The sequence below is a fragment of the Amblyomma americanum genome, chromosome 7, assembly GCF_052857255.1.
Source record: "Amblyomma americanum isolate KBUSLIRL-KWMA chromosome 7, ASM5285725v1, whole genome shotgun sequence".
NCBI lineage: Eukaryota > Metazoa > Arthropoda > Arachnida > Ixodida > Ixodidae > Amblyomma > Amblyomma americanum.
The window spans coordinates 28866205-28884773 of record NC_135503.1 but is presented as its reverse complement, the minus strand read 5'-3'; the positions used below and the strand labels follow the sequence as shown (position 1 = coordinate 28884773).

The 18569-nt window shown below is 47.8% G+C and overlaps 1 protein-coding gene across 3 annotated transcripts in view; it reads right to left on the bottom strand.

Annotated features, from left to right (window-relative positions):
• Window positions 1-18569, bottom strand: part of LOC144098744 (calcium-activated chloride channel regulator 2-like) — a 573215-nt gene that overhangs the window by 44253 nt on the left and 510393 nt on the right. For all 3 annotated transcript variants that reach the window (XM_077631596.1, XM_077631595.1, XM_077631597.1), the window contains 2 exons: window positions 12393-12720; window positions 11304-11472 (listed from right to left, as the gene is read on the bottom strand). In XM_077631596.1, coding sequence (XP_077487722.1) covers window positions 11304-11472; window positions 12393-12720 — 497 coding nt within the window. The remainder of the gene's footprint in view (window positions 1-11303; window positions 11473-12392; window positions 12721-18569) is intronic.

The window sequence follows — 18569 nt, the reverse complement described above, 5'->3', positions numbered from 1 at the left end:
ATGAGGAAATTTTAATACGAGCATTCATACCGTTGAAAGTACTTCTAAATAAAAAAAAATAAAAGTTTACTCATCCGTTCACTAAATGAGAACGCCGATTCACTAATTAATCGACGCAGCGTTTAATTACATCCGCCCTTATCATTGCCAGTGTTGTAAAGCCTCTGCCCGGCTTGCGGACTTCAAAGCTTGCGGCCAAGCCTTATTATGATATATACACGCCAGGCACAACTAGAATAAAGTACAAATAAGGTAGCTGACGGAAAATCACGGTTGCCGCGAATAAATAACGAATCAAGGATGAAGTTGATATCCGAAATGCGACGCATAAATACGCTTACGCGCGCAGCCACAACTAATGACACGTAGCTCTGATGAATTGTTGTGAACCCTACAATAGCCAGCGCATTTCTCAAAGAAGCGCCCACGAATAATGCGGGCAGCAGCCACGACAAAGAGCCGAGAAATCAGAGCACCCCCGAGACAAGAAATGAGGAAAGAAAACGGGCCTCGTTTCGTAGGCGGCTAATGCTTTGTTCGTAGCGCGCAATTCAAGCGGCGGCGCCCATTATATTACGGCTTTCCTTTGTACGACAAGAGAGAAATTTGAGGACAAGGAACCACTGCAAAAGACGGAAAATTAGGCGTCCGGGAAACGGAGAGGAGCTTTGTGTTTCGCTCTTCCGACGATAGCTTGGTTCGTGCTCTCCGATACGAAAGAGAATTCGCGCGTGCCTTACATGCAAATGAGGAAGAGACGGGAAAAATACCGCTGCGTTTCAGTGTGTGCGCAGGGCGTACGAGAGCTGGGGCTTAGATTTGCAGCGCCGATGTATAATATTCGTGTTTATCATGACCGTACACATACGCTATTAAGCACGGCTGTTATTCCATCACTTTTATAGCCATGAGAATCCTAAGTAGGCCACGTTCCATTAAAAAATAAACCCGATTCGTCGGTTGGGTGGCTGATTTTAGTAGTGCAGGGCTGTAGATATGATGAAGGAATTACTCAGAAGAGATGGCATGTATCGAGTGGGTCCCACGGGATCTGCTGACCTATCAAAGCCAGGCAGATTTAGCGACCCGCCTTGCGAATATAAATTCATCACCGCCTCGGCTCCTTCATTTGGACAATTTTACCCTCCTTTCATCAAGAAAGGAACTCCTCCGGCGCCGCACACGTGCTCTCATCCCTCCGTGTGCGGTAACCCTCCCCCGCGGTCTTTCCCGTGCAGAGGAGGTTGCGCTTAGGAGGATCCGGGTCAGGGTTGCCCTCACACCAGCCATCACTCGGAGGTGGCCTCAGTTTCGAGAATTGTTTCCTCGGCCAGGGTGTCCGATATGTAAACAAGAGGACATTGAGGCCGACATTCATCACTTACTGTGGGACTGCCCAGCTCTCAAGCCTACAAGGATCCGGCGCCTGATGGTAGCAGGTCTTTCACCAAGCAACCCTGCTTCATACATTGCCTGAACGCAGTGACCGTACCATCGTTCTCTACTGGACTTCATCAAGTTAGCCAACCTTTTTCCATTCATTTAATCTCCACTACATCATTCATCGCACCTTCACCCATGATTGATGCAATAAATTTCGTTTAAAAAAAAGATGGCATATCTTTTCGATATTAACCTGGTTCAGCTTACTTGATGAAAACTCTCTCTCTCTCTCTCTCTCTCTCTCTCTATATATATATATATATATATATATATATATATATATATATACACGTCTGGTTAAAAATGCGCAGCTCATTTCGTAAAGCATAATCCGAGAAACAAACCAAAAAAAAGGAACAACCTCCGTATTCTGCGGCGTTTGCTGGGAGTGAGGCGAACGCTGTGCTCGATATTTAAGCGAGACTTGAAGCGGGCATTCACCCGTGCCTGCGCTTGCTCGCATGAATGTTTAGCCCTCTGTTCTCTACCAGTAATGGACGTTGTTTACCTAACGAGGGAGCAAACTGAGGGAAGGAGATTATTCTTACGACACTCCATGCATAATCGAGGCAAACAATGCATCTATGAGGAAGCGGGAGCCGTAGATGCATTGGAAAGCAGTCTTTTTTTTGAATACTTTAATGAAGACGGGAGCTTCCCCGCGCCGGTGGCTATATAGGCAGATGTTTTCTCCAAATGCAATGAATGCAGTTGCACCAGAGAGCTCTGTTTTGATGGAAATGCGACCGCTACCGGCAACCAATATTTTCGCGGAAAATAACGCGCAGTAATATTGATTGCCGAGCGTTAGAAGGTAGAGCTCTAAGCAAGCGCAAGCAGGTGAATGGCGAAATAATATCCCAGGTTCCGAGAATACTCGTCGCGATTCGAAAGTGGAGTGTTTAACGCAGTTTTTGAGGGGCTTCTTGTGCCGTCAAATCTATTAACAGTTTGGCTATCGAAAGAAGTGAGAAGCTCAGTTAACTAATGAGGAATGAGCTAATAACATCGGCTCTTACTGCCCGCCTCAAGTCAATTTCTTTTCCTTCATTTCCTCTGGGATTTTATTCATGCGAATAAACTAATTACACATAATAAATAAAACTTAAGAGCAATAAACAAGTTATTAGACCCTCCGTCTGCCCTTCTCGCCACTTTTGAAAACCAAGTGCTCGAAATGTGCCACATTATCAGGGTTTCTTGCAGCACACAGCATCATAAGCCGCGCACCCCGAACGACGGCTCATTTTCACTTTCTTTTTTCCTTCTCTCAAACGGGGGTGGAACTGTTGCTCAGTTACGGGAACCCTTCAAAAGAAACCTTTAAAAGAAACACACTTGCCTGGTTGAACGAGGATAAAATAACACAAAATAAAAGCAATTATATCAAGCTAACAACATTCGGATCTGGCATACTAGCCCGCACTATAAGGGAAGCAAAAAAGGAATAGAAAAAAAAGAAAAAGGAAGAAAAGGCACGCAGTGTACGCAAAGAGCCTTGTTGGGGTTATGTTTGCTTGTTTTTTTGCACAGAAATTTTTGCTCCTGTTGCATTTTCTTTTCGCCTAAATTCTGCGCTACAATATCATTCTACCAGGTTTTGAATTGTTCTTGTATGGCCAATCCCCATCGTGGGTGCCTTTCATTCTCCAAAGGCCCAATAACAGCTGCGCAGAGCACAGTCAAAGATTTTCGGAGAGGTCAGTAACCCTGGAAAACCCCACGAATGCCTTCAACCTTCACAGCCTTGTGAGCTGACGTGCGGCGGGAGTGATGTCAAAAAATTGTTTTCTCAGTCATTGGCCAATGTTGGGCAAATCTTGTGGATAGGGCCCGCTTTTAGCAAATAAGAGAGGAGGAGGAAAGACGAGAAGGCTAACCGTGAGAAGTAACTGGTGTGCTATCGTACGTTGGGAGAAAAATAAAACATCGACGGGAAAACCATCGGACAATGTTGGCCGACGTTGGCTAGTGGTAGGGCTAATTTTCTGGAAAGTGACCGCCTCTTCGAGCGGTACCAATGTCACTGGCAAAGAAGAAAGAACGCAGGGAGGAACTATTACTAGTAATACTGTACACGCAGGTATACACGCAGGCATTAGTAATACAAGTCAACAATAGTTCTGCATTATTCCTAAGTGTAAAGAGTGAACTCAAATTAGTCCCGCTTAGTTATTCTTGGTTATATTCGGCACGCCGTGAAGCAAATAACGTCAACTACGAACACATAGAAGGCAGATCGGGATTGAGCGTACTGTAAACACACGCTGTTTTAGTAAACACATGCTACTGCCATGTATTGGGTCTCCTAGGCCTAGTCAAGCTCATAGCTTTTAGCTCGGGAGACCTGTCCAATTTATGGAAAAATAAAATATGTATTGTATTGTATTGTTATCAGGAAACGACGAAGAAGAAAAAACTCGAAGTGTTTTCTGCCACTGTACGAAACAAGAGTGTAAGAGAGAGAGAGAGAGACGGAAAGGAAAGGAAGAGAAGAAAAAGAAGCAGACATGCACGAGAAATAAGTTTGAATATGGAAGCCGCCAACAATACGTGGCGCACGAACTCCTTATTTAAAGAAAGGGCCAGGTTCGTGCAGAAGGAGACGTTGCCCAAGAGAGGAAATCACGAAGCGGTGAGGGCTGTGTTTTGCCTTTCCTTTTTTTTTTACCTTGCTATCCTTTCGTTTTGCTCGTACAGATGACTAAGTATCGTGTGCACGCTAAAATAACTTCGAGAAGAAAACTTAAAAAAAATACACCCCAAGAACCATCGAAGAGATGAGCTAGGAAAAAAAAAGAGCGCGTAATGGCTGTCCGCGGAGGAATACTTGGGCGAGACCAGGCTCAGAAGAAGTGGGAGGAAAAGAAAAAGTATGGAAGACTTTCCAGGAAACTCCCACGTGAAGGGAGGAAAGGCGCTGTAAGAACGGAAAGGCTGAAAGCAAAGTAAAAAAACTTAGAACGTGTGGAGGCGAAATAATATCTAGAAGGCATGAAGAGCACAGGGGGCCATGACTGCGGATGGGTTGGAGGAGGAGGAGGAGGAAGCAGTGGCTAGGGCTAAGGAGGGGGGGGGGGGAGGGGCTGAGGCTCAAGACAAATTCTTCCGTAGGGAGCGTTTATCATCCACCGCCGAACTAAAGGGTGGGCGGGATTCTGCTGAGGCGATTCAGCGCCAATTACATGGCCAGACAGTCAGACAGGCATGCCGTCGTCCGCCGAGAGGGTGAGAGGGAAAGCCGGAGGAAGGAAAAGGGGGATAGGGCATGGAAAGCCAGGAGGAAAGGAGGGGGTGAAGGACATATGTAAGTAAATACCTCGGCAGCCCCGGAGAACATTTGGGCTCCGAACAAGCATGCAAACAGCGAGTTCTTGAAGGGAAGGTTGGACTAAGGTGGCGAGAGGAAGTAAGGAGCAGAGGCGAAGAAAAAACGGGGATGTGATGGACCATTGAGGGACGGCGCAAGGTGCGATAGCGCTGGGAAAGCGGACGCAGTGAAATGGAGGGGGAGAGAGATGAGGACAAAGGATGCTTCGTTCGGAGCGAGGCGGAGAGGCCGAGAGAAAGCAGGGAGCCAGCGCTGGCGGCTATTAATTATTCATGCAGCCAATCAGGCCCCGATGGTGCGGAAGCGAGGCGCTTTGATGAACTCAGTCTCGCAAGCTCTCTTTGCTTTCTTGTTTCCTTGCCATGCATTAGGAACGAGATGTTTGTCCGCGTATTACCTTTATATTTCTTTGTTTCTTCTCTCAAAGCACGTACGGCATGTTTGTTCCCCCGTTCATGTGGTGTCAAGGACCATCCCTCCACGCGCGCAGTCAAGTGTTTGTCAGACACGGGGCTAGGCCAGGACGAAACGGGCGGACGGTAAACAAGCGCAGAAGGCGACTGTGCGAGGCTTCAGGATTGCTCGCGTTACGTAATTGACGGTGGGTTCAGATATCGCGCATGTAACCGCTCTTATTTCTTCGCCAGGCAGTTAGGTCCCAAGAGTAACTAGAGCGTGTGAAACGTGTCTGCGACCTACCGACAAGCGCTGAAAATCTAGGGGAGCGTTCCTGTTTATAACGGTGCCTTTAAAGTTCTACGCCCAAAAATTGATTCGCGTAGAATCGTGCGTGCTGGTAAAATAGACGCGATAACTCTTTCCTTAATTGGTTTAGCGACAGGCTTAGAGATGACTTGATATGGAGACAGGTCATTTAGGAAATATGCCAAGCGCAGTGAAACAAGGTTAGGGAGAATCCCATGAATTAAAGTTAATAGCAAAACGAAAACTCGAAGATTGACCATACCAGAAGGGAGCCTAAGGTTTGCGTTCGTATTTTATATGCTTATTATCAGCTGCGGCTTCAAAGAAAAACAAGACAAAATAATATGTACTCAGCTAAGCCTAGCAGTTCTGTTCATCATATTCAGTCTCGAAAGATAGTCTCACACACGCCCGCTGCAAGACTGCTTCCAAAATTACGAAGACCTACGGTTTAGTCAACGATAACGTCACCATTGACAGAAAAAATCAAGGCCACTTGGTTAAATTGTTCTGGTAGAAAAAAAAAATCATGCAGGGATAAAGAGATACAGGACAAAAGATGAAACATAAAAAAAGGCTCAAGGTCACGCGTTAGAACAAAACTTTTCTTTCAGAACGAACGCGAGCGCTTTGCTCAAGTGCCTCTCGCGAACAGGTGATTTGTCTTTGGAAACAACCAGTGAAAAAGAAAAAAAGATAGCAAGCCTTAACGCGTGCTTCCCAACATTGCAGACGGGTGGAAAACTTCGACAACGAAACTTTCAAGCTATGGCTCACATAAATGGCCCCCAAGTGGCCTTTTTCAGAATCAATCGTTCGTGAAAATGCGAAGCCTTGAACTGTTTCTTTTTTTCTTGTCAGCTAGTTGAATCAAGCGAACCAACATATTCAATCAGAAATAACGCGCATAGGTGGCATGTGACAATGCACACGCCTGGCTACTGAAACAAGCAAAAAAATAAAACTCCGAAAAAAGGCCCCATAAAAACTTCTGCATTGCGTGTTAGCTGCCAGTACTGAAAAGAGAAATCACCCTCTTATCCTTAGCTCGTGCTTCAACACCAGCGTAAATAACGTACTTTTATTCGAGATTAAATAAACGCTGCCTGAAAAAGTTTTCTTGTTATCACAGTTCCTTTGCAACTTGTCATTTGACTATCGCTTTACATCTGACGCACATTCTCGAAACAAGGCTAGAGCGTACATGCTGAGCTTCAATATCAGCCACAGGTACATCAAGCGTGACAGCGATATGAATAGCACACCCCTCATACATGCATATTCCATGGCTAGTTTACTTTCATATTCAACCAATACAAGCACGTTAAAGCAAAAGACGCAGACTAGAGTTGCGTTCCCATCTATATGAAAGTTTTCACAAGCCGGCGGCAGGACAGCCATACCGTGCGAGTACAACAAACCTATTTTCATATTCTTGGTAACCTAGTAGCACGCAACTGCACCGCCCAGCCAAGCAGAAAGAAACAAGAAGAAAGCGGAATACAACGGGCCTGGGGAGAAGCATCCCATTCTTACGAAAAACCACCTCCGCCCTTTGTCACGCTACTCACAGAAGCCTCGTCCGAGAATAAAAAAAAAGAAAAAAGGTAGACAGGAAAGGGGCGGTATAGCAGCAGCGAACACGAGGTGGTGGCGGGGACGAAGCTCTCGTCGTCTTTTACTGCCTCTCCGAGCGAACGAAGGCTTGTAGTGCTTAAAACATCCGCACTACCGCAGCATCGATTGCAGACTTCACCCCCGCTTCCTTAGCGCATGCTTTGCCGCAGTGCCTTAGTGTAAGAGGAAAAGCAGGAGTAGCAGTGGGACCGGAGCTCTTAGCGGTATAAGACTACGGACAAGAAAGGAAAAGAAGAAGAAAAAAAAAAGGAAGGCTTGCGCGGGCGTCGTCGTTGCTCCTCTCGTATTCGATTCCTGAGAGAGCAAACAGCGCGCCCACCACCGCCGAGCTGAACAAGGGTGTAGGAAGAGAGGCGGAGGTCGCCGCCAACTCGGACACGACGGTGACGGGGTCTCTTTCCTTGTTCGAACGACGTTTGCTCCCTGAGCAATGCTGCTGCTTCTTTTCCTCTGGGCCTTTTTGGGCCGATTCTGTTTCGCAAGGGAGATGGTGGCATCCTGTATCTACACGCGATTGCGTCTAGATTTTTTTTTTTTTTGCTGTTTCCTCTTGGTGCTCGCACGATTACGTGCTTCTGTGGTTCTGTGCTATTGGTTTTTCTCTCTTGCTTTTCCCACTTGACCTTATGCGTTTGAGCACAATTCGCTCGGCGACTAAATGTTCAGAATAGACTCTTCACTGTGAGGACATTCAAAGCTGACCATTCTGTTTTTAACGCGGTCACGTAGTAGTTGGACCAAAGTGCTCCGACGGCAAGAAAGGGGAGCAAGGCGTTTTGCTTCTCAACCCTTCCGCACGGACTCTTCGATAAAGATTATATCCCAGCAGGAAGGCTTCTTAACATTTGTTCCCCCCTCTTAGCCTCGTACAGCATTAAACTGAGCTTCTTCCACCAGGCGTTCTCTTCCTTTTTTCTTGTGAGCAACGACCAACAGAGGTTAATGTGGAGAAGCGAATACCTACTAAATATACAGCTGCAATAAACTTATCTTAAATAATGAAGCTGAACTGCTAGCTGTGTAGAACACTGCGGTCGAGGGGTGCTTATTAATTTCGTCAACCTCTTGAAATCTAAGACATGCATCAAATTTATGGGGGCGCTTAAGTGGAATGCGACAACATTAGAAGCAACATTGCTGCTGCATATTTATGTGTGTGAGTCAGTTCTTTCATCCCATGCACAATGCTGTCATTATCGTCGTATCTTTATTTGCACACACATAATCAGTGCGTCTTCCGAGAACTTGTTCCAACCTGCTTGTCTCCCCCTTTCCCGGTGGCACGCTCCCCCTTTGTTTTGCAGTTTTAAATTTTCGCGCCGCAGTTGGCAGGTGGCAATTGAATTGAACTTATATGCATTAGTATAATTTCCACCTTCCATGTGGGCAGGCTGCTCACAACCCGGTGGACAGGTAGACAAGATGTCATCGCAACCTGCCGCAGGGGCTGGTTGTGATGACGTCATCGCCCTCTCGACCAATGGGAGTATTTTGTGACTAACGCAAAACACTCAGTCGAGTTTATTAGTGCCACGTTGGCCAGCTGACAACTTCAATGAATTTATTTGATTAATTTATTTGCGACCTGCCACGGAGAGCAAGTTGCTCACAACCCAGTGCACAGGTTATGATGACGTCACAAGGTCACGTGACCTCTCTCGACCAATCCGCGACTTTTTGCGACAGACGCAGGACGTGAAATCGCATGATGTGAAGTATAATGCCGCCACATTAACATATGAGAGCTTTGGTGACTTTGCATTTTTTTTTCTTTTCACTGACGGAATTTGGACACCTTCTTGGGGTACTGAGCCTATCACCCTCTGTATGGCAGAGGAGTGCCGTTACCACTGAGTCATTATGGCCGGCTTAACTATTGATTTGATTCTAATATACGAGGACTACTAGTTCATGCTCAGAAACTGCAAATATATTAATTATGAACAACATGAGCTTAGTCTATTCTGCAAGATAAAAACTAAAGAGAAAGAGACCCTTCTATATTAGTCAGGGCGTCAACGTGGCAATGCCACAAAGCGTCTAAATAGTCAAAATAAATAAATAAATAAATAAATAAATAAATAAATAAATAAATAAATAAGCAAATAAATAAATAAATAAATAAATAACGAGGCGTTCAGCTCAGGCGCTATGACATCCTCGTGGCGTCAAGTTCTAAAATCTGTCCACAGCAACTAGCTGCGCAGTATATTGTTCGCTTCTCTCGTCGAAAGAGCTAACGAATATTTTAACCCTGAAGCGCACGCCCTCAGAAATCAAAAAGTAAGTGACGAGCGTTCGGATACGGACCTGATATTTTTCTTTGTTACTAGGCGGACGTCATTTTTCGATTTGAACGGACAGCTGCGGATTTTTTCCTAAACGAATGACGAGCAGGGAAACTTGTCCGGTGGTGCAGGCTACCCGTTAACAAACAAAACGAAAGAAAAGTTGCCGCTCGACGAAAGGTGACGCTTGTACGATTCCCACGCGTTTGACCGGGGTTACGTAACACGCAATATCGCGACGCGAAGCACCTCTGGAAGAGAACCGTAACGCGACAGAATTTCCTTTGAAATTGAGCCGTTCGCGGCGCGAGGGAAACGCCGAAAAACACGATTGTTTCACGTTCAGACGCTGAACAGTCATGTCTGCACGCTGCGCCACTCTTTGGCTGTTTCCCTCGCATGAGCACAGTATTCCATGTGGAAAGTACGTGGAAAGGCATAAGTATAGGTATAGCTCAACTCAAGCGATGTTTCAAGCTGTCGGAGTGCTGTCATAAGAGCATGGTGAATATATATATATAAAAAAACAAGCTCTCATGTGCATAATATACCGTGCCCTCAAACAGCGCAACGTTAACGAGTGATGACGTTAATCAGCGAAACATTAGGACGGGCTCTCTAAACAAGGACGAGGCAAGAATCCCGCATACAGCGCTTTGTTTCCTTGAAAACAACACGTTATGGTTTGTTGGCCTAAGCTTTGAATGTAGAATGTGGTTCACGAAAAAAAAAAACCGTTTTGGCATAAAGTTCCGCGCAGCCCACGTCGGAAACTTCTATTTCAATGACGCTCTTTTGGAGTCTCTCAATAAGATCGCGAGGCAGCATTGACGAGCAAGGTAGCCACCACTCCAGTGCTGGCCACCTAGCATGCTATTCTGAGTCGTGTGAGAACAAGGAGTGGGGGCATACGGCGAGCTCGCCAGGTGAATGATCGGAGGAAAGGTGGACATTCAGTAATAACAAAGCAAAACAAAATTTAACCTTTCAAGTCAAAACAAGAAGTGAACAGGCGTCTCTCTATCTCCTTCGCAGAACGCAAATTTGAATAATAATAAAAAAAAGAAATGCAAGACAAAAACGCGACTGTCTTTTGAGTCCGAACCGGTGGCTTCCCCGTGTGCCGCGTTCGCGGAACGATGAAGAAAAAAAGGAAGAAAAACTTACAATAAAATGAGCTTAAGAGAAAAGGGTGCGTACACGGGACGTTATAGCGTGACGGGAAGGCGTTGACGAAGAAAATGCGAAGGGCGTGGACCGCCGCCGCGGCTGGTTCCCGAACAATGAAACCTCGCGGGGCAGAGAACTCGGTGGGACTCAGCCGCCTCGCGCAGCTAGACCCGAGGGAGACCACAGAAGGCGTGCCAAACCCCCGCCCTCCACGTCGTCATCCCGCCGTCTGAGACATCGTCGTTGTCTCGGAGACCGCTGAAGTTGTGACGGGCTTAGGGAGCACGTCATCGAGTTTTTGCGAAGAAGACAAAATGCCTAACGGGCAGCTGCCGGTTACGCCCTATAAGCACACACGAGTCATACCTTTGTGCACTGGCTTTGGCTCTAGATAAGTGACCACAGGAGGCGCCACAGTGCTTTATTTTTGGAGTCGTCCCAAGGAGAAAGTTGCGAAAGGCCTGAGGAGTGCAGACGCTTCTTAAATCGTTTCACGCTATTTTCCAGGAGTTGAATGGCGCAGAAATAAACAGGCGCCAAAGGTGGGTAGCGAAAAATATGTTGCTGAAGAACACGCGGTTATGAGCGTCTAGGACATGTCCAAAAGGGCCTGAGCTAATGACGCTGTGTTGCTTCTAGGAGCTAACAACAACTGATGCCGTAAAACTGAAAGAGAGAGACAGAGAGAGAGGGGGGAGGGGGGTCTATAATGAAGCGCATCCACCGACCTCCAATCCAGTTCGAGCGGCTGGTTGGTGCAGCTGGTGAGGGCCACGTCGGCCGGGTCGGTACTGCCGGTGCGAGCCCTGTAGGCCGGGTACAGCGGGTCTCCGGGGTAGCCAGTCTCGGTGAACACGCCGTATCGGTAGTGGGCCCACTCGCGCACGAACACCCGGTCTGCGCACAGCAGACACGTCGACTAAGTCTCACTCCAACCTCCACGACGTAAACAGTGCGGAGAGCGAGACGACATTGTAACGCATGGCATAAGTTTGATGTCACAGGGCACTCCGGGTCATTTAACACACTCTAGGCAGGCAACTCGATTTCGATGGCTTGCTTCACACTTTGTTAAAACGATTCCGTGAGCTGTAAATGAAATCCCTAAGTGTTCCCAGGTACGCCAGAGCGGAGGTCACTGCAAGCGTGTCAAGGAACCCTGTATCATGCTTAAAAAGAACAGTGAGGGATTTTCTTCTTGGCAGGGACTCGTTATCAAAGACCACACTTAAGTATGCCCGTATGACGGGGTCAGCGTCACGCTTACTTAGTGCGTACTAAGGGCACCCTATCACTTCACCCTTGGGCACAGGCTCGTTGCGGCTCCTTTACAATTATCTGAATCGTTTATGTGGACTTGTTGTGAGGAAGATATCCCTAAAACAGAACAGTGACATCACGTATTTTTAAGCGTGGCTACTAAAGTGGAAGGAAGGACTCTCTGCGCCGCGCTTCCAAAGCACATCAAGTTACATCCATTTTGCGCAGACACAGACACGAAGGCTAGACAAGGACGACACACGAAAGCGCTCAGTGTGTGTCGCTGCTGGTCGGGATCAGCGTTTAAGTGTGTCGTCCTTGTATTGTACCCGTGTAGCTTTTCGTAGCTAAGAAGCAATTTCACGCCGAGGCCACCGTGTTGCGTTGCGTAACGCTTACAAAAAATGTGTGGAATGTGGCTCTCACCCTGCGGCAGCTGTGTTACGTTGTGCGAAGCTTACAAATTATTCTATGTACTTCACACACCATAGCAGATGCGTTGCGCTCTGCTACGCTTAAGAGTGGTACAATGTAGCTCTCACACCACTGCCACTCACCGGGCGGTCCGTACTTGGCGGCGGCAGGTCCGCCTTCTTCGAGCAGTGTCAGGTAGCCGGCGCTGATGGCCAGTCGCTTCCCGGCCGCCCCGCAGCCAGCGTGCTGGACGGTGAACGGGTTGTCGCCGAAAGGCCCGCCCTGCGGTTCCAGCTTCATGTCGGCGTCTCGGTGCAGCTGCCAGCCGGCACGTGCCACGACGGGCGTCGGGGCCCGCGCCCACGTCTCCTTGGGGCCCCACGCCTTAGGCACGAGCACGATGACCTCCTCCAGGAAGGCACGGTTCCGCGTGGACTGGAACAGGCTGATGGACGCATTTCGCAGCAGCGCCTGCGACAAAGAAAACAATAACGTGTCGATGTGAGCCCACACGGAATGGCTGAAGAGCCCTTTTCATACCTTTTCTCCCATTATTTCGATTTATATTCAGTATGTTTGGTCATGGGCGACTTGTTCAGTGTAACCAGATGCTATTGAAAGCTACGTTCCACCCGCTGTAAAAGTTTGTGAACCACGGCTGGAAAGTTCTCTGGTTTGATCAAATCGTTTTCATTCAATAATCACCTTTCAATGTTTCGGCGATCACACGATCGTCATACCTCCTGCTTTTGAGGAAAAATTTACTGTTCTAAACATAATCACGGCGATTTCAGAGTGTTTATTGCTTCTTTGCTCCAATATGTTGATGTGCAAGTTAGAAAATAGAAATCCACGCGTTGTTCCGGTCACAATTGGTTATTACGTGGCCAGATATTGAGCCTGCGACAACATGCGCAGTAGCAGAACGCCGGAGCCGTGAAGCCACATCTCCGCATACACAAAGTTTTGGAAGCTGGATCACGCGTACGCCTCTCCAAAGTTGGTGCAAATTGTTTTAAACAGCGAACGCTTAAGTGCTGCGAAAGCGAGTAGTAAAAAAAAAAGCGGGGAGAAGCGACTCAATTTTTAGTGTTTGTGCACAAGGAAAGCGCGCGAGAAACATAGGGATGTGTGAAACATGTACACATATTCAACTTCTACACTCGGATGTTGAAGTACAGAAAAACTGTACTGGCCCAGTAGCGCAAGTCATGAAAAAATATACGAAGGTAGCCACCACCAACACTGCGGATTAGACGAGGTTGAACAGAATACAGAACTACGCCTCCTCTTCGACCCATCACCACTCTGCCAGCATCCGTATAAGATGCCAGCCAGTCGAAATCAGTTCGTTTACCAAGACTACTTGGTTCGAAGTCACTTTGCTCTAGAATCGAAGCGAAGATAATAAGGGTGGTCCGAAAGCACTCTACGAATGCAACAAGTATAGCACGGGCAGCAGAAATATGACAGACACTGCGGATTTTACTACATTTGCGGAAAATATCGAGAAAGATAACTCTCTTCAGTTTTTTGTCATTCGCAATCGCAGGTCTCGACCCCCCTTTTCATTGATATGGCAGGAAAGTGAGCAGGTTTCCTTATATTTCTTTGCCTTTCAGGCATCACTTCAAGTTTATTGGCAAAAAAAAACAAAAACTGAGGAGCGATCAAATGGACTGCTGCGGAGGAGATTGAGAAAGCATTATTCTCTACCTTCTCTTCCGTTATGCTATCGTTCTGCAGCCTGGAGCACGAACTGTGCCACTACGACCGCTACCGCCCCTTGTAACTTCACTAAGCCACTATCATCGCTACAACCTAATCACTATCACTTGACACCGAGGTGTCCTTACCAGGTTGCTATCGCCGTTGTTTCATTATAGCAGGCGTGCCATTATAGCCGGTTTTAAAGCAGGTGGAAGGTGGAGGCGGCCTTCAGAGAGAGTTCCCGCTCTTCACCTACCACCTGCCGCGGTTGACAGGTGGGAGCTTCACACAGACACCACCAACGCCGGATAGTTTTCGCCTTCATGGACGTCCTAATGCTCTGCCATTAAAAGAAAGCCGGTGACGTAAACGACAATAAGATGACGGTGCACAACCCTCCTGTCAAAAAAAATATACATGTACCTTGTGCATATGGGCACCGATACAAATTAGATACCCTGAGATGAGAACGTGGCGCATATTATCGGCACACCGGCGCGATTCTAGTGGGATTCACAGTTTAAGCGCTGTTTGGGTAAAGATTGTCGTGCAGTGCAGCTGTTGAAGAGAACTCATTTTTATGATCTGACACCCCTGACTTTGGCCTGGTTTAACGGCGTTTAACGCCCCAAGGCGACTTAGGCTACGAGGGACGTAGTAAGTGAAGGGTTACGAATAATATCGACCACCTGGGGTTTTTTAACGTCCCGGACTGACATCGCGCATCCATCAAAATGGGACAGGCGCGGCCGAGATTGAACCCGTGTCTTTCCGGTGAGTAGCCGAGCTCCATAACCACTGCGTCGACTGTCGGTGACTGTTGACGGTGACTGTCGCGGTCTGTAGCTTGGACTGTCTGTTTGCACTGAGAAAGTGTAAAATGGGCACAATAAACGATGGTATTGTAGAGGTGTGGCACAAAAGAGTTCAAATGCAGCAAGAGAGCTCAGCATTGGGCCTATAGACGAAGCACCTAGGAATTTACACAAGGACCACGCTCTGCGATTCTTGGATATTTCTTTGAATGGAGGCGTTTTACACGCATAACTTGTAACCTAATCTGAACGGCAAAGCAGCAGCAGGTATAGTACACGCGTCCCACTGACAGGCGTGACGGCGGGTTTTTACTAGCACTCAACTATGGAGTTCGCAGTCTGTTTTCAGCCCCTTTTGTGCGGCCATACAAAGCTGTGAGGGTGTACGCGTGTTCTCAAATTTCTCCGGGGCTTTCAAGAGACGCCGACCGCAGCATCCGGCGACACGGTGACGAAAGCAAGCACGCGTGACGGCGTTTGTAGACCTTTCGCTGCTCGCAACGCCATCCGCGCACAAACACAGACCCGCACAAAAAGGAAGACAGCATGTTTACCGCTGATGCGATACCGCAAAACGCGAACGGCACTCGGTACCAGAGGAGCTTCTCTTCCGAAAGCTTTATTAGTTTTTCTTCGGGGAACGCAGGAACGCATGGAGCAGTACGCGAAGGGACGATGAAGAAAAGAGACCGGCAGTTTTTCATTGCAAACAAAAACAAAACACAAAAACAAAGGTTCCTCTTTGTGAAATGCAACACGTGGAGGCGAACGCCTATTTTGCTTTTCCTGGCAACACCGTATATTACTAGTAGCGTTAGCTTTCTCTCTTTTTGTTTGCAGCTGAACGAGAAGAAACTACAGAGTAAGTCGATGAAAAGCGTAAAGCATAAATCGCGAGAGCGCTCCGGCAAGATTAAATGTAGCGCAGGAATGGAAAAGAAGATAGCTTAAAACGGGAGACGGTACGAGACCACAGTGCTTCTTGAGCGAACAGGTACACACAGGAAAGCAGACGTGAGGGGGAAAAAAGGCCCGCGAAAACCCGACAGACGAAGCTGGCCGCGCAGACTCTCTCAAAGTCGGAAGGGAAGGAGAACTTTGCGCATACAAGCAAGAACGAGCAAATACGCGCCGCCGGACATTCAATAGGAGAGTGCAATTTGGCAGCGGCCGCGGCGGGTAAGACCTTCTTTTTTGTTGTTTTTACCTTCCAGCCAGCCACCAGCCATTTCCTTCCCCTGCATACCCTTCGCTATCGCGATGGCGTGAGTACGTAGATGAGGCAGCCGGTAAAGCGCAGGATGAAACCGCTCGTCTGCTCCGTTTTGTAAGCGCATTCGCCGTAGCAGACGCTGTTGCGTAGTAGACGTTGTTCGGTATGAACTCGCTCCCTTGTGTTACCAGGCGCTGCCACGAGTTATAGACGGTTTCCCGCGAGAGATGTATGCGTCGATATAGTGGAAGTGCCAGGAGCAGAGAGTGAGCTCTCGTTGGTTCCACGTACTATACGCAATCGCGGTACACGAGTTGTGTAGAGGAAGCGCCTCCTGGCTAGCTATAGCGCGAACTTTGGACGCAACCGTTTGTCTTGGGCAGAGAACTAAAGAGAAGCTATGAATGCAGGTGCGTCACTTATATGCATCAGCTACCGGAGTGCTCCCTGGCTTACTTTGCCCCGAGAAAGTGCTCCGGATCACGTGCTGCGAAGCAGGAAATGTCTCGAGTACAACCTTTTCTACTGGTTTGCTTTAAAAAAAATTGACGCCTTGGAGCGGCAGTTCCTCAAGCTGTAGCAAGAAAGATGCGTTTACATGAACGCGAAACACGAAAGGAACATTGCTTAACGAACAAACAACGCAAGAAGTTTACTGCTTCGAACTATGCGTTGCAGTTCCGATGATGTGAGGCAAGTTGAGGTGACGTGAGCGGCGCGGTGCAACGTGCAGCTTATAACTTTAGCCTCTCGGTGGAATGAAACCCCAGACGACACGAAGCTATAACATCGACTAACGATAACCGCAGTAACCTCGCACTAAACGTAACGATACGTTTTCATCTAGCAGCGGATGAAAATTGAGCATCGCAAAACTACCGTCGCGACTGCGAGAAAACATACCGCCCAAACTATATGGCTGCCGCACCTAGCTAGTTACATTGTAAACGCCCGCTGGCCACTCCAAGAATATACGTACCTCCCCTGATGTGTCGTTTTACAACATTTTATGAGCCAAGCTTGCGCATTACAATGTGTCTAGAACTCTGCACTCTAACCACTTACAGTTCAGGTGCAGCTGTCGACAGTGTTACCGAGCGTTTCGTAACTTCCATCTAAGCTTACATTTCGCAGATGGTGCAGCTCTTTACCATATATATATATATATACAAAAGAACTCGCCGCTGACAACCTATGCGCACTTTCGCGCATTACGAAATCTCTGCGCTTGCTCACAGCAAAGCAGGCTATCGTAAGCGCACGTACCCGGTTTAAAAAGCAAAACCAAACAAAGCGGCGCCCTTTGAAGCCTACAAGCAGCGGCATAACTCTCCGGCCTACCACGACGTGAAGCAACTTTGTTGTGTCGCCTGTGGCTTGGTGTAGATTTCACCAAGCACTACTCCTTCTTAATAGGTATGGCTGACAGCCCTGCATGTGCCATCTGCGGGTGTGACGAGACTATAGCCCACATTATTTGTGAATGCCCTGCCTACAGCGCCGAAAGGCAGTCTCTCTGCAGTGCACTGGAGCATCTCGACCTGCGCCCGCTGATGGAAACGAAGATTCTCGGCCACTGGCCGCGGTGGTCGTCGGCGGTGAAGGCCTCCAAGGCACTGCTCCGCTTTTTGACGACTTCTGGCCTGCACGATAGGCTGTGACTTTACTGAACGGTGTGACTTTAATTTCCTGTAACTGTCTTTTCTCCTTCATGTTTTTCTCCCCTCACCCCTTTCCCCCCGTGCAGGGTAGCAAAACGGCTTTTCTTCTGGTTAACCTCCCTGCCTTTCCTCCTCCTCCTCCTCCTCCTCCTCCTCCTCCTCCTCCTCCTCCTCCTCCTCCTCCTCCTCCTCCTCCTCCTCCTCCTTCTTTCCATTTACGAATGGAGCTCGGGGCTTCTGGAACATAAAGTGGCATGCGCAGTGCCCATAAAGGCCGTCGCGTGATCACACGCTTTCTGTTTAACCTGGACCACTTTCGTAACTGGTTTTCCTTTCAACGTGACTGTAAACGCAGATATTTTTTTTGTTATTATAATAGTTTGCTAGCACAAGAATTTTCTATTCATTCGTCAGCAGAACTTTTGTTCAACATTTGCACAGATAAGCACAGTTCTAGACTGGAGCTTTTGCCTATGCCTGAGCGGTGCAATTTGGTTCGCGCTTTCCAGACCTCAAAGATATGCGTAGTTTTGCTACGCTGAGCTTGGCAACCGGTTTTTGTTTTTCCGTTCGCCATCGAAACGAATTTGGGACACTAGGAATTGTACGAAACGCCAGACGATGTTATTTGTTGATGTTCGTTAGTATAATTTGGTTTATGGTTTATGGGGGTTTAATCTCCCAAAGCGACTCAGGCTATGAGGGACGCCGTAGTGAAGGGCTCCGGAAAGTTCGACCACCTGGTGTTCTTTTACGTGCACTGACATCGCACAGCACACGGGCCTCTAGAACTTCGCCTCCATCGAAATTAGACCGCCTCGACCGGGATCGAACCCGCATCTTTCGGGCCGGCAGCAGAGCGCCATGACCACTCAGCCACCGCGGCGGCCTTAAGTTCGTTAGTAATCATCCATGAAAGTG